Here is a 17,750-nt window from a genome sequence, read left to right on the forward strand (position 1 = left end):
ACTAGTTGATACATTCTGTAGCACAAAATAAAATAACAAAATATCTCTCTTCGTACTGTGTAGTTCCGTCACTGAGCTTGTCTTTCAAGAAATTGAGTTCCGGTACAATAAAAAGGTTTCGAAAGGAATCCTGAAAATTTACAACTCTCCTATAATCTCCACCCTTATTTGAAGGGACTTGGTTTTATTGCTACTGAGACAAGATAAACCTTACCAGGTATAACAAAATCCAATTTTTTGAAGTATGTGTGATGTATCTTGTCTCACTGTGAAAAGAGAGAGAAAGGAGATATGTCTTACCTCGTCTGTATCGTTACGGCGATGGGGGAGTGGAGCAATGCCGTCCATCCATCCAGTGGCGGAAGGGACTAGTTGATACATTCTGTAGCACAAAATAAAATAACAAAATATCTCTCTTCGTACTGTGTAGTTCCGTCACTGAGCTTGTCTTTCAAGAAATTGAGTTCCGGTACAATAAAAAAGTTTCGAAAGGAATCCTGAAAATTTACAGCCCTCCTATAATCTCCACCCTTATTTGAAGGGACTTGGTTTTATTGCTACTGAGACAAGATAAACCTTACCAGGTATAACAAAATCCAATTTTTTTAAGTCTGTGTGATGTATCTTGTCTCACTGTGAAAAAAGAGAGAAAGGAGATATGTCTTACCTCGTCTGTATCGTTACGGCGATGGGGGAGTGGAGCAATGCCGTCCATCCATCCAGTGGCGGAAGGGACTAGTTGATACATTCTGTAGCACAAAATAAAATAACAAAATATCTCTCTTCGTACTGTGTAGTTCCGTCACTGAGCTTGTCTTTCAAGAAATTGAGTTCCGGTACAATAAAAAAGTTTCGAAAGGAATCCTGAAAATTTACAACCCTCCTATAATCTCCACCCTTATTTGAAGGGACTTGGTTTTATTGCTACTGAGACAAGATAAACCTTACCAGGTATAACAAAATCCAATTTTTTGAAGTCTGTGTGATGTATCTTGTCTCACTGTGAAAAGAGAGAGAAAGGAGATATGTCTTACCTCGTCTGTATCGTTACGGCGATGGGGGAGTGGAGCAATGCCGTCCATCCATCCAGTGGCAGAAGGGACTAGTTGATACATTCTGTAGCACAAAATAAAATAACAAAATATCTCTCTTCGTATTGTGTAGTTCCGTCACTGAGCTTGTCTTTCAAGAAATTGAGTTCCGGTAGCCTGTACAACAGGAAGGTTTTGAAAGGAATCCTGAAAATTTACAACCCTCCTGTAATCTCCACCCTCATTTGAAGGGACTTGGTTTTATTGCTACTGAGACAAGATAAACCTTACCAGGTATAACTCCCAAATGTTTTTGGATTTTTTTTATTTTTTTTTTATTTTTTTTAGGAATATTTTCAAACCCAAGCTCTTAGGAGAAGATCTAAATTTTTAAGCTTAATTTGTTTTGGTTACATTCACAAGACGTAGAAAAACATTTCTATGCATTCATTTTATGAAATGTCTCATTTATTCACTTCCATTTTTTTTTATTTAAAATGTCATTCTTCCTTTAATTTATGAAAAAAATATTAGGCTAATAAAGTAAACTAGCAGCATTTCTCACAAAATAAATGCATAGAAACATCCAGCTACCTCATAAATACTTGCAGTAAAAATTTCATCCAGATTGATTAATATTTGGCGTAAAAAAGTTGGCGTTGAATCAAGAAAAATAAACTTACGGAAAAATGGATTTGAAAGTAAAATGAATATTTATGTGAATTAAAATTATCCTCCGCTACATTCATCTAGTACAGTAGTGTCAGAGTTGTAAGCTCCAAAAGCAGTCGTGGAGCTAGAGTCGGAGCTTGAACTTGCTTATGTTGTGGAAGCACCGGAGCTCGGAACAGGCATAGTGGAGCGCTCCGCTCCGTTTAGGCTGTGTCTGACAACGCTGATCTAGTACTTCAGGGAACCAACTTTAGAACAAAAAGTTACTAGATTTGTAATCAGAAATTTCTAAAATAAAAATTCTTCGATTAATATAATTTTGACAGCTCTTTAAATGCCACGCCCCCTCAAATACTTACTATAATAATACCGGACAGCTAGCAGTTCTGCGCGCGAACGGCGTAAGTGCTGCTATCTAGGCGGCACGGTCTGCTGAAACCCGTAAAGCAAGCTGTAATCTACTATAATGTACATTGTTGCTGGGATAGTAAATAGTTTTTTTATTAATTAGTGCCATGTTAAAATGTCAAGGTGTATATGTGTGCTGTTTATAACTGCTACAATTACAGAATTACAAACTGTTCCAAATCGTACTTTCGATTTCTGAGGGATCATAAAATGTGAGTCAACAACATTCTTTAGTAGGCCTAATTCCTTCGTCTCTGTGTTGATAGAAGAACAATAAAAATTTTTATGTCTAACAAATGAATAGAAGTTAAAATGTATTGGAAATTGGAAGATTTTATCAAATTAAGCTTTATTGTTGTCCACGTGCCTTTACTAATTTTACAAACATCACATTATTACAAATTTTATCTTTACAGTTGTCAGCAATGGGTATATAAAGCGTTATTGTAAATTCATTTTTAATGTCAGAATTAATTTTGTCTCGCCAAAGAAAAGAAAAAATACGCAACAATTGAAGGGTTCAGAGCCATAGTGGGCCAAGCGCCATTTAGTGAAAACGGAGGAAGTAAGGGTTAAAATTAAATTAATATCATAATTGAATGAAGATTGGCATGTCATTTAGTTTTAATGTGCATACTTTATATTACTTGCTATATGTTTCATTGAATTATGGTAATGATTTAATTTTAACCCTTGTTTTCTCCATTTTTAATAAATGACGCTTGGCCCACTATGGCTCTGAACCCTTCAATTAATTACGGCAAATAATTTTTTTTATTTTATTGGGTTATTTTACGACGCTGTATCAACATCTAGGTTATTTAGCGTCTGAATGAAATGAAGGTGATAATGCCGGTGAAATGAGTCCGGGGTCCAGCACCGAAAGTTACCCAGCATTTGCTCGTATTGGGTCGAGGGAAAACCCCGGAAAAAACCTCAACCAGGTAACTTGCCCCAACCGGGAATCGAACCCGGGCCACCTGGTTTCGCGGCCAGACGCGCTAACTGTTACTCCACAGGTGTGGACGGAAAATAATATGAAGCATGCAGTATTTCTCATAATATGCAGCTTTGATATAAAATAATGTTACATTAAATACTATTCAACATTTCTTAAGTGTCTCGTATATTATTCCACATTACTACCTCACGTTTTAAACAATAGTCCGATTCCCGCTAATTTGTATTTGTGGATGTAATTCCACGCCGCTCCGCTAGATGTCAGGTCCGCGATATTTCACACTCACGTCAGTGCTGCTAGTATATACCTGTCCGGTATTATTAGAGTAAGGTATTTGCTTACAGCTTTGCACGCAGATCGAATTCTAGCTGGATTTTTGTGATTAAGAGGGGGAAAGCGGCAAGACCATCGGATATTACAGTGATCGGTTTAGAGACGAATAATCGAGATTCTATTGTACGCTAGTTCTCGATCATGATCGTGATCATTATCGTTTATGTACAGCCTTAGACACAAAAAATGACCGCTCACCTGTAGCGTGAATTTGTCTTAAGTCCACTTCGGGCAGCGCCTGGTTCACACTAATCAAATAATATTTATTTTGCACCTAATTTATTCCTTGAATATAATATCTTCGTTATAGATTATTCTTAACACTTGACCTATAAACAGACACAAAAAGCAACAAACAAAACAAAACAAAGGAAAACAGAGGGGAGTCGTGCATAATTAAATTAATTAATTTACGAGTAAACCTACGCTCTCACGGAATCAACCGAAGTCTTCCGAAGGGAACGTAGCGTATGGTAGCCAGTCATTGTTTTTGTCTAAAGGCTCATTCACAATGAAAATTAAACGTAACGTAAGCGTTAACTTAAGAATATAAACGTTACGGTAAAATCAAGAAGTCATACCATCATTCACGTTGGGAACATAAACATAACAGCAAACATACTTGGTAACCATGGAAACATAACAACGACGCCATTTCCTCATATTCTGTAGTATACTTCAGCGCTCCACGATTGTGTTTTGTTTGCAAATCACGTAAGCATACGCATGAAAGTTTGGAGTTTGCAAACTTTCATGTTAACGTCTTACGATAATGGTTATGTCATATGTCAATGCTTATGTGAATCGTTGTGAATGATCCCATTTGGTAACCTGGGCGCAAACTTCTGTGTTTATGTTACGGTTATGTTTAATTTTCATTGTGCATGGGCCTTAAGACTGTACATTGTAAGCAGCGTCAAAATCAAATGCCCACTATTGGATATAAAAGATCAACTTAATGAACCACACCTGAGGAGTAACGACTAGCGCGTCTGGCCGCGAAACCAGGTGGCCCGGGTTCGATTCCCGTTTGGGGCAAGTTACTTGGTTGAGGTTTTTCGGGAGTTTTCCCTCAACCCAATATAAGCAAATGCTGGGTAACTTTCGGTGCTGGACCCCGGACTCATTTCACCGGCATTATCACCGTCATTTCATTCAGACGCTAAATAACGTAAGATGTTGATAAAGCGTCGTAAAATAACCTACTGCACCCCAACCACGAGAAAGTCTCCAGGGAATGAAACGAAGCGGAGTGATGCTGTGAATGAATGTTGATGTCATAAGGTCACACACGTGGGTACTCGTATCTCTATTGGCTATCTCTCAAAGCACAAACCATAACACTGATATACACATTTTTATACTACCCTAGTTACAAAATTAGATCACTGTTAATCTCCTGGTATTTTAATCCCTCCATACAGGAAATAACATATGCAGGAGAGCGCATGATTTTTAAACTGACGTTATAACTCTAATATTATCTGTCTATTTCGCTCCAATAGATGACGCAATAGTAAGCACATTCCTTTCACGGTTTATCTCCTGGTTGGAGAACAGTACTAAAAAAAAAACAACTTAATGCCTACTGTTCACATAAGGGGACACATGGAAAACCCTTATACCTAAATCTGCCAATATTTAAACTACAGTTCCACAGAAACTTGCAGTGATAATAATTAGATATAATTTTTGCAGTGTTAAAATCAAATACCTTACTATTTGTTATAATGGGCCATTTAGGAATGTTTTAAGGTGTGAGACGTAACTTTTAGAGGAATGTTTTTTTTTTCTTTGCTCACTGTTACACAATATATGAGAAAAGTATTTTTAAATTTGCGTATGTGAATATGAATGCACATATCTTAAATAGTACATTATGCAACGAGCCTATAATGAAGGTAATTAAGAAGTGAGTATGGATATTTATGAAACGAGCGCAAGCGAGTTTCATAATTTTCATACGAGCTTCTTAATTACGATTATAGGCGAGTTTCATACGACTGTTTATGCTCGACCATATTTCTAACTTGATATTATTAATTTTCATTGTATCTGACCTTCAGCAATGTTCCATATGTTGTGAGATGTGCGCAGACGCGAAAGTATTGATTTTTTCCGAGGAACAAATATCCACATTGACCTTGCTAGGCCATAAGAACCTACAGAGATAACATTGAAATTAAATTAGACATTGAAAAACGAGATGACAAATTGAATTTATTTGAATATTGTTTACAATTAACGCTAATTATTATAGTAACAGAACATAACCTTCTGCGACAGTATTGGATTTCCAGCCTCCGTGACTTTTCGCTAATTCTCTTTCGATTGCATATCCGAGAATAATCGATACTGGCGGTTTTATAACGGTAGAAAGCTGAACAGTTGTAACCTGAGTCGTCATTGGCTGAAAGACCTGACCTTTAATGAGTAGGTGTACTTTAATGACATGCATTAAAGGTCTGCTACCAGGTGTATAATTACTACGTTTCGGCATGGTCGAGCATAAAATAAATTATCTAAGTATCTTGATCCGTATCTTCATTAAGATTACAGAAGCAGTTATACAGTGTGTTGCAGAATTCATAGTAACACAAAGCTATGTGTTTTTAACTGCGACACACCATATTCCATTCCCTAAATTTGTTATACTCTTCATCCTTATTTAAATTATATAAGCACGAAGTATCGTAGCTTTGTATTCAGGATCATTAACAAATAAAAGAAATAAATAAATTTCATGTATACATTTACATCCATATCATGTAAAAATATATTTGTAAACCCTATAACTTAAATATAAAACAATACATTAATTACGGGCGTGTTCCAAAGGTTGTGGGACACTCTGTATATACTTATTTATCCTGTATGCTGGTGAGATCAAACTGTGCACAGTTTAAGTGCCTCCACTTACGGCATAAGCTTAGTAACTGTTTCCTTGTTAGAAGCGTGTATATATATATACACTGTATTTATATGCAGACTCACGTCATTTTGAATAGTACATTATGCAACGAGCCTATAATGATAGTAATTAAGAAGCGAATATGGATGTTTATGAAACGAGCGAGTTTCATAATTTTCATACGAGCTTCTTAATTACCATTATAGGCGAGTTTCATACGACTTTTTATGCTCGATCATATTTCTAACTTGAAATTATTCAGATGTATACATTTTATTTGTATCTGACAAGATCGGAAGTGACCTTGTTCTAGGTCGTGAATTGTGAGATGTGCGCAGACGCGAAAGTATTTATTTTTTCCGAGGAACAATAATGTCATTGACCTTGATGTAATCCCGTTAAACTTGGTATAACCTTGATTATTGAATTCGACATTGAAAAACGAGATGACAAATTGAATTTATTTGAATATTATTTACAATTAACGCTAATTATTATAGTAACAGAACATAACCTTCTGCGACAGTATTGGATTTCCAGCCTCCGTGACTTTTCGCTAATTCTCTTTCGATTGCATATCCGAGAATAATCGATACTTGCGGTTTTATAACGGTACAAAGCTGACTTGTCATTGACTGAACACCTGTAAACTGAGTTGTCATTGGCTGAAAACACCTGTACTTTAATGAGTAGGTGTACTTTAATGACATGCATTAAAGGTCTGCTACCAGGTGTATAATTACTACATTTCGGCATGGTCGAGCATAAAATACTTTAATGTCGTTGTTGATGTGATTCGGTTTTAACATTCTTGCTAGGAAACTGAAAAATACTGAAAGTGTATAAGACAAAAAAAAAAAAGCATAGGCGGTCGACATATTTTGGCTGAAGAAATTCGAAGTCGTGCAAAACTTCGCGTAGAACGTTTTTTGAATAAAGCAATGTTTTTATTTTTATTTTTAATGTGATATCAATTAATCCAAAATTAGTGACTCTAGAGATTTTTAGCGACCATCTTGCGGACCGTATGACGGAAACTGGTGGCGTAGCTGCGGACAGTGAAAGTGTCGCTTAGCAACAAGAAAATAAAATGAGTGCACTTTTTCTTCCCCTTCCTTTATTTTATTTCCTTTCTTTTTTCTGTTTTATTTTCTTTTTCATTTGTTTAATCTTTCTTAATTCCATTCTCTCTTCCGCATTTAAGTGTGCTTAAATGCGACAGGCTCATGTCAGTAGATTTACTGGCATGTAAAAGAACTCCTGCGGGACAAAATTCCGGCACATCCAGCGACGTTGATATAACCTCTGCAGTTGCGAGCGTCGTTAAATAAAACATAACATCTCTTTTTCTTTCTTCCTTTTTTTTCTTCGTTTCTCTTCAGTCCATTCTTCCTTTCCTCCTCTTTCATCCTCTCTTGTCTTTTTCCATCGTACTTTTTTCTCGTTGATAGGTTTCTTTTGTCTTTATTGATTCCTTTCTTTTTCTGACATTATTAGGCAGTTTAACCTAATTTGACCACAGCGACACTGCAATTTCTGTTACTTGCAATTTTTATCAAAGATTGTTTGCCTTGCACTAACTTGGAACATTTTTAAACGGATATTTCTTTCTGAGGGAAATATTTCATTCTCATTTCATTCCTAGAATATCTTTAAGTAAGGTGAGTATTTTCATTTTTGAAACGAAAGCTAGTTAATTTGGAAATGATCAATATTATTGATCACCTTTTAAGTTTTATTGTTACAGATACATAATAGAATGAGTGTTGTGAAGAACTGTCTTTTCTTTACAGGATATCCTGAGGTGTCGGGTCTTAACGTCGGGTATCTTTGAAACAAGGTTTCAAGTGGAAAAAGTCAATTTTCAGTGAGTGTTACCTACTTTCATTATTGTGTAATTCGAAGTAACAGAAGTGTGTAAAATATCTTGTTAATATGCGTAAGTATGTAGGTGTGTGAATGAGTATAGATGCGTGAGTTTTGTTTTACTAGTTGTGCAAACAGTTTATCTTGTACCCAATAATGAAAGCTCCTTTTCAGTTGTCATCTGTGTTTACAAAGTGGAAGACGGGTGAAGCAAGCAAAGAATCGGTATACACTTTAGATCCTTGCCTTGAACACCGTGTGTGAAAGAAATTCTATCCAGTTGAGAGTTTCTTGATGGGCACTGGCACTATACAGTATATTCTTATAGGTTCTCGCATGTCTGAAACACAATTTTCATACTGTAACAATCATTTACATCGACATCACGTTGTTACTGTCATATATAAAGTAATACAGGATGTTCACATGGAACCTTTACAACTTCAGATGTAAATAACAAATTATTGAGACACGATAATATTATCAGTGAATTCTATGAATGGGAATGAGGGATAATTATTATAGGAGTGTTAATGTTAAAGGTTGAGAGATTATATATAGAGTGAACCGTAAGTGATGTCATTAATTTCAGGGGGTTATTCTTTGAGATATTTCACACAAAAAAAAAGTTTAATACAAATTTGCTCGTTTCTGCTTCCTTTTTGAGATACAAATTATTTTATATGGAACGTTTCATAGTGTATTTTGGGAAAGTCATTCATTTAATTCCCCATATGCTCAGTCAATTTAAGTGAGCAGTGTATTATGATAATACATGATTGAAATAATTTTAGTTTTGCCATTTAAGTGTGTAGAAATTTGATCCGAACAAATGTAACGTTTTAAAATTTATTTTGAGAGCGAAAATGTACATTTGTTCGGATAAAATTTCTGTACATTTAAAGGAGAAAACTAAAATTCTTTTACAATACAATGATTTGATGTTTTCAGTCAATAACTTAACTTCATATGTATGTAAGGTGTAAGCACTTATATTACTGTACATTATTTATTTTAGTATAAACGTTTTCATCGTTCCTGACGACATCATCAGATACATATTTATAATAATAATAATAATAATGGCTTTATTTAACCTGGCAGAGTTAAGGCCGTAAGGCCTTCTCTTACACGCAATCATGATTAAAACTTGCTTACATAGTTGAACATAAAACTGGATCAGAATTACGTAATTACATACTGATACAATTTAGGTACATAATGAGATCAAAAGAAGTAGTTACATAAAAATTTACCTCATAAAATAAAAATAAACATAGTGGAATACATATTAATGTTGTTAGAATCAAATACGAATCACATAAAAATAGAAGCCGATAATTTAATAAAAAATGTACACAGTAGAAATAAAAATAAAAACATTAGTATACATATTAGTATTAGATTACAATTAAGTAGGATTCACATAATTAAACCAGAAACCGACAATTGAATAAAATGTACACAAAAAATAGATTACTAATAAAAAAACAACACAGTGAGATACATATTGGCGTTAAGTGATAAATAAACACGATTTACATGATTACACAATAAAAATAAGAAACAAAAAAAAAAATAAAAAATAAATACAGTGGAACACATTCCATTAAATACTGTATTTGCAACGCTTTAGGTCTGGCAACTCATCATAAGATATTTTTCTAATTTACATTTAAAGGAAATTAAAGTTCGGCAGCCCTTGAATTCAGGCGGCAGAGAATTCCAGTGACGAGAAGTAGCAACAGTGAAAGATGAAGAATAAAGAGAGGATGTGTGGAGTGGTATTTCTAGCGTGTTATCATATTGTGACCGAGTATTTAAGTTATGATACTGAGAAAGACTGTGGAATCGGACAGATAAGTAAGAGGGAGTAGAGGTGTGCAAAATTCGGTATAAGAAGGAAAGGGATTGTAACTTTCTCCTCTCATTTAACCTGAGCCACAATAATTTATCGAAAGAAGGCGAAATGTGATCGCAGTAGCGGACATTACAAATGAAACGAACACACGTATTATGAACACGTTGCAGTTTCTGGGATAAATCCACCCTGAGATCACTGAATAAAGCGTCACAATAATCGAAATGAGGCATAATAAGAGTCTGTACAAGCGTCTGCTTTAATTTAGCTGGATAGTGGTACAATCTTTTTAATGAGTGAAGAGTGGAAAATACTTTCTTGCACGTGTGTTTGATATGCGTGTCCCAGGTAAGGTTAGATTCAAAATGAACTCCCAGGTATTTTACAGTTGAACTGAACGGAATGATCGCTTTATTCAGAGTCACAGGGGGAAGGTTCAACTTATTAATATCGGGGATTAATCTTTTATTCGAAAATAAGATAAGATTTATGTTACAATGTAATAATCTCTTAGTTTTAAATGCCTTTGTCCTTATTACCAACAATTAAAACCCTGATGCAATGAGGATAGTTGAGCATAAAATATATTAAAATCAACGTAATTTAGGAATTGAATTTGGAAAGATCAATAATCTCTTATTTTATGTACATATGCCCTTATTGTCGACTGATTAAACCCTTATTAGATAATTACAATACATGTGAAATATAAAATTTGCAAGTCTTCACATTTTAAGAATCTTAAATCAGAAAGGAATCATTATGAAGTATTGTGTGAAGACATGCTTATAATTATCACTCTTTGTTCAACTTGCTTACAATCCATGTTTTTGTTAACCTATTATACACCTTTCATTGTGAATGTGTTGAAATGTCATTCAAATTGATAATGCTTTGTATGAATGTGAGTGTGCCGGGTTAATATTAATTAATTAATTAATTAATTAACGAATCATCACAAATATAAAAAATACATCAGGTGTCTCTGGGCAGTAACCTGAACACACGTTTCAGCGTCACATTGTTGACAAGTAACTCCATCTGTTAGCACAACCATAAAGCATCTAGGAGCTGCTATATAGTTACCAACAACGAAAAAAAAAATTGATAATGTTGATGTATATACAATAAAATATAGGTGTTAGATTCATACGTTGAAGCATTTAAGCCATCGATGTTGATAATGACGGCATTACAACGAGCAAAATATTTCTATGATGAAAGGTAGTCCTCTAATATTAATTATGACGCAGAACTGTACGTACAATTGTAACTGATGATGGTCTTCAATGTAGGAAGAAATTAATAATGTTATATAATTCAAATTGAAATAAATATTAGTAGAATTTGTTTGATTTCAAATTATATGCTTATTAAAGATAATTAAGATCAAAGTATTGTGTCTAAAAACATGCTGAAAAAGAAATATTAAAGTAGATATATCATTAAGTTGACGAATTGATTTTAAATTAATATAAAGAAAATATTAAGATTTTGAAAAATATTTGTGTAACATGTGTTACGTACGTAGAAACTTACATGATTTTATTAGAGGAAGATGTCCAAATTCTATAGACGATGTGGAATGTTAAGGCTGGTTCACAATAAACCGGGAACGAGAACCAGAATGAAAACTAGAAGCAGAGGACGTGAATATGAAAATTTTTTATTCACAATAAACCGAGAACGTAGACGACTATGCATATCGATATACATGTCAATAACGATATGTAAGTCGATATTACGCATTCTGATGTTATTTGTGTATAATTGACCAATGACGTTCTCTCATGAGTACAAGGCAGCCAACATAAACACAGGTTAACAAACTTCGAAATTTCAACTGAAACATTTCATTAGGTACGGTACTATAAATATGCCCGTGCATCTTTATTATCACAACCTATTTTAAGTCTACCATAACGTAAAATAATTAGAGAAGAAACATTTGTAATAGAACAAAAATGAACCAACAGTAGTTATTGAATTGAAGGATGAATATGTAGTGTGTAATACAACCAATACAGTAATAAAAGATTCACTTACGATCAGTGTTCAAAGATGTAGCTATTGAAAGCCACGTATTCTTCTTCTTTTCTCATCTTTATACGAGGCGCGCCGCTTATCGCAAACGTGAGGATTTTCCTCATCATTCAATATTACAATCTCATCAAATAAAAGTTGTTCCATGATGCACAGCACAGAACAAAATAATGCATAGGTTATGTCACGGTCTTCTTTGCTACAAAATATACGACGACAAAATAGCTTTTAGATGGCAATAGAATGAATGTAGTGGGCTGTGATCGGAAATGTGAACGCCAAAGTTGAAACTTGGCCAACTCTCCGTTCCCGATCCCGGGCTCCGTCCCAAGCTTTTCGTTAATTGTGAATGCTCACATTTAAATGTACACATTTCAACAATTTTACCGTTTTCGTTTTCGTTCCGATTCTCGTTTCCGGTGTATTGTGAACCAGCCTTTGTAAGCTAAGTTGCGGCGTTGTAATTTTGGCTGAAATGAGATGAAAATTTAAATAATGAAAAATTAATGAACTCTTAAAATAGTCAATAAAGTGTGTCTTGTGATATTAACAGATATGTTATGAATTTTAATATTGTTGGATAACATGGTTAAAATTCTTTTGTTCATTTATTATCATAATGCACTGTTCTCTTAAATTGGCTGAGCAAATTGGGAATTAATTCAATGGATTTTCCAAAACACGCTGTGAAGTGTTTAATATAAAACAATTTTTACTTCAAAAGAAAGCAAAAACGAACAAAATTCTATTCGATTTTTTGTTTGAAAGAATGACTCTCTGAAATTAATGACATTACTTACGATTCACCCTGTTTATATAAGATTGATGAGTTTGTGAGAGAGAAACATTTTGTGTGGGTGGATGTGAAGCAGTGTGAGAGTTTGCGAGAGGTATTTGCGCGTGTGTGCGCGTGCGTATTGTGTTTCAAAATGCATGTACGCTTGAGGTCGGTCTTCTGGGTGTGTGAGTGTGTATGTATTGCTTGCGTGGGTGGACGTGCGTGGGCTTGGAAGTGCGAGCACTTGTGCGTGTGTGTACGCCCCCTCTAGTATATTGAGGAGGTTATGGGCGAGCACTGTATTAAGGGACTGCTAGCCTTGTTGACAGCTGAGTTTGGGGATGTTTTTCCCGTGCACTCTGCCAGACATCTTTCGCAACTCACTCCTCTGTACCCTGATGTTTGTATTTAGTTGTTTCTGTTTATTTCGTAATTACATTTTTAATTCCTGGTAAGGGATTTTATTTATGAACTACATGTAAATTCTACTCTATATACAGTCGGACACTAAAGTCTACATACACCCCCATTTTTAGCATATCTTGTACAACTCTGAATGCACAGATGTTAACGTGAAACTCTATGTCTGCGTCCACTTCCATAACAACAAAAACCAAGGTATTCAGACCAGTATCTTGCACTACAAGCTTGATAGATGCAACTGTTTGTGTTTACTGAAGTACAGAAGTCAACATACACTTCGATTCTTTCGTCAGTTGTAGGAGAGACGTTGCAGTGAACACAGTAAAATTGGTGCAGTTTGTTGATACAGTAGCTGTGTATTACAATACATAATTTGATCGCGTATCATGGATCCAAAAAGAACTGAAATACCAGTGGAAGTGAGAAAAAATATAATTGAACTCAATAAAAATACCTTTCCACTGCGTAAAATTGGGGAAATTGTTAGAAGGAGCCATGCAAGTGTCCAAACCGTAATAAGAAACTACAATGATCGAGGTAGTGTAGAAAACAAAGCTAAATGTGGAAGACCAACAAAATTATCTAACAGGGAGCAACGACACATCACTAGAAAAGTGAATTCAGATCCCAAAATTACAGCTACGGAGTTGGCGGTAGATGTCGCAAATACTATTGGAAATATTGTTCATCCCATCACAGTACGAAGACTTCTGAAAAAGCATGAGTTTCAAAGTAGAACAGCAAGGAAAAAACTATTCATAAGCATGGTAAATGAACAGAAGCGCCTAGAATTTGCAACTCTGCATCCAAACTGGAATACAGTGTTCTTCACGGATAAGAGTAAATTCAACATCTTTCAGTATGATGGAAAGCAAAAGCTCTGGCGAAAAAGGAATGAAAGTTTGAAAAAGAAAAATCTTGTCCCATCAGTGAAGCATGGTGGTGGAAATATTCTTGTATGGGGTTGCATGTCTGGAGCTGGGTTTGGGAATTTAGTATTTATTGAGGATATTATGGATAAATGGAAGTATTTCACCATATTAAAGGAGAATTTGAAACAATCTGTTGAGAAACTGGGACTAGGAACAGACTGGGTGTTTCAGCAAGACAATGACCCCAAGCATACGGCCATTGTCGTAAAAGAATGGCTAATTTACAATGTACCAAAACAGTTGCATTCGCCTCCCCAGTCACCAGACATCAACCCAATTGAACATCTTTGTGGGGAACTAAAACAAAAGAAAAGGCAAGAAGGATTTGAAAGCTGCCTTAGTGAAAGAGTGGAATAAATTTACATCAGCGGACACAAAAAAATTGGTGGAGTCTATGCCTCGACGTTTAGAAGCTGTGATAGAAGCAAAAAGTGGAAATACAAAATATTAAATGGTGCCTGAAAGTAAAAATAATCAAAATGTATGTTGACTTTTGTACCTGAACGGTTTTTCTTTTGTGTGCTTAAGATGTTATTATATGGAATTGTTATTAATAATGCAGTATATATGTTGTTTTTCATTTCCTAAAATGTCTGTTTATGTCACAGAAAGTGAATACATAATATTTTCTTTATTGATTTTGAATTTAAGTGTTACTTTTAGGGTGTATGTAGACTTTTGTGTCCGACTGTATGTTTCGAAATTTTGTATACTGATTTCGGAGAAAATTATTAGTATTATTATTATTATTATTATTATTATTATTATTATTATTATTATTATTATTATTAAATATCCTCTCAAAAGAACCCTAATTTACCAAGCGGTATGCTAGGGTTTTAGTTTGGTTATACGGTATACTACGTATAATATTATATAAATTTAGCTTCCCTTATGAAAAGGTTGCCAGATTTGACAAAGTGTATTACATATAATTTGGAAACACACCTGAAAGGTAATATGTAAACTACTACTTATTTTATGTAGATATATAATGGTGAAAGATAGCTCTACATAATAGAGAAAATAATTATGGGCGATTTAAGAATAGGCCTACTTTATAGCATTGATTCACACTTTGTTTTAGAACTTTGAGAAATTGAACTCAGGAGAGCTTTCGAATTACGTCTATATCAACCAACTCCTATCAGTAATAAATCAACTTCGATCCTCGCATAATGCTCCTCGATAGTTTCCCATATTAGCCAATAGATGCCACTAATAACGATCTTCATCCCCAAACTTAATTGTTACGAAATTACAAACACTGCAAAATTATTGAAATGGTGTTAAAAGGAGATGAATTTTTGTTTAAGGAAATAGAAGCAAGAAAAGAAATTCTATAGCACGTATTTATAAAAATGTATCTTAATCAGTGGCGGCTCCTGCATATTTCTTAAGAGGAGGAAAGAAGTTAACAGCGCAAAATGACACCTTCTTGAGAGAAACAAGCTACAAATTAGCCTACATGCATACATGTAAGACCAGGTAGTGTTAGGGTTGGCCTTTCCTTTTGTATAGCAGTAATCTGTTTTTGTAAACTGAGTTTCCTAAAGTTTCCAAAATATATTATGTTTTCACTTCCATTCATTGTTGAATAATTGCACAAATTAACAATTACAAGGAAATTCACAACCTCGCAGCATTTTTCACGCACACTACAGCATCACACGTGTTGGAAGAGACCAGCTACTAACACGTCACCGGAACCGTTTTACGGAAATGGGAATGAGAAATAATCTGTTAGGAAAGCGAGAACACTGCACTCATCCACGTGGTGTGTGTTGCCACATGTACATTTTACAAGTTCAGTATCACATGCTTTTGAAGAATGTCAGTTCTTGTAAAGTCATACTACCATTATTGTTCAAAGCTGCCGGTGGCCGATTAATTTTTTTATGTTAAAAATAATGTAGTTTGCAGTACCTTCAATTTCAAATATATTTGTACAAAACTGACAACGTGGCTGTTGTCCTGTCTAGTAGACAATGAATGGAAGTGAATTTCAGAGTCCAAAAAGATCTGCAATACTAACTTAGAACTACTTCCTCTTTGTTTTATATAAATCCAACTTCAACTTTCAGATATCCTTGAAAGTTTCAAACCATGAATATAGCTTACATAAGGTGCAATGAATATATTTTGATTTATAATTTTAAAAAAGTTTATATGGTGTCTTTCATAGCTTTGTGTTAAAACTGTTTTTATTGTGTCTCCTCCTAGATGACGTGTTATAGTCTGGTTGAATGCAGCATCGTTAGATGGCAGCGGTAGCGAGCTTGCTGCACGACCAGTCGGTTTCTATTTCCCTCCCATGCGCTGATTCAGAGGAGGATCTCCTCCCTCTCCGTTCATTAACTTGCTTTAAAACTCTGCTTCTTTCTCTGGCCGCTAGTGCGCTGTTGTCTGTGTGTGTTAACTGCAGTAAAGGAGGAATGGATTGACTTTCCTCCACACAAACAATCTCGCATCCTTCTCACAGTTTTCTAGTAGCACGTGAGTGCGCGTGGTTTAAAACTCGATCAACCGAGGTTTTCTTATAGCTGTGAACTTAAAAATTATCGAAGCTTCCTCGAATTTCAAGTTATATATTTCATTTGGTATTTACTTTCTAAAGAAGAAAAATGTGAGGAGGACGTTCCTCCCTTCTCTCCCCCTAGGAACCGCCACTGATCTTAATATTATGAAATAAATATATTTAAATCGCATTAGTACATGTATGTATTAGTTCCCTTTCATTGGTAGAGAATACTTGACAGTTCACTAGTAAGTTAAAATTACTAGTACTTTTATGGAACACAATCATGAAACTTCATTAGTAATTTGTAAGTATGGAGTGGTAAAGTACTAATGTAGAAAAGTCTTTTGTGGAACAGAAACTCCAGTATTTGTACTACTTACTAGAGAATTTACGTGTAATGTACCATACTTTTATGGTATAGGTCAATTCTTATACTGCTTTTTGAATACGAGTACTTTCGTAACAGTATCACGTAAGTATGTGGTTTGAATGATGGAAATAATGTGTGAAGCCATAAAACAAATTATATATATTAATATCCGACGTGTTTCAGTATGTTTGATGTCGGTGGACAGCGGGATGAACGACGGAAATGGATTCAGTGTTTCAACGATGTGACAGCCATCATTTTTGTGACGGCCTGTAGCAGCTATAACATGGTCCTTAGGGAAGACCCCACACAAAATCGGCTAAGAGAGTCCCTTGACCTTTTCAAGAGCATCTGGAACAATAGGTGAGTTGGTATTTTTTTCTTTCAGCAATTCTTTAACTGCTTTCTGCTTTAAATGGTTTACTTTACAGGTTTTTATTTTTTTTTTTTAGTTGGTTATTTAACTACGCTGTATCAACTACTAGGTTATTTAGCGTCGATGAGATTGGTGATAGCGAGATGGTATTTGGCGAGATGAGGCCAAGGATTCGCCATAGATTACCTGGCATTTACCTTACGGTTGAGGAAAACCTCGGAAAACCCCCAACCAGGTAATCAGCCCAAGCGGGGATCGAACCCG

The 17,750-nt window shown here is 34.9% G+C and overlaps 1 protein-coding gene across 1 annotated transcript in view; it reads left to right on the forward strand.

Moving 5' to 3' along the window:
- Window positions 1–17,750, forward strand: part of Galphas (G protein alpha s subunit) — a 251,751-nt gene that overhangs the window by 213,854 nt on the left and 20,147 nt on the right. The window contains exons 7-8 of the mRNA XM_069826965.1: window positions 8,110–8,183; window positions 17,294–17,473. Of these exons, the coding sequence (XP_069683066.1) occupies window positions 8,110–8,183; window positions 17,294–17,473 (254 nt within the window). The remainder of the gene's footprint in view (window positions 1–8,109; window positions 8,184–17,293; window positions 17,474–17,750) is intronic.

This window comes from Periplaneta americana, chromosome 5 (genome assembly GCF_040183065.1).
Source record: "Periplaneta americana isolate PAMFEO1 chromosome 5, P.americana_PAMFEO1_priV1, whole genome shotgun sequence".
NCBI lineage: Eukaryota > Metazoa > Arthropoda > Insecta > Blattodea > Blattidae > Periplaneta > Periplaneta americana.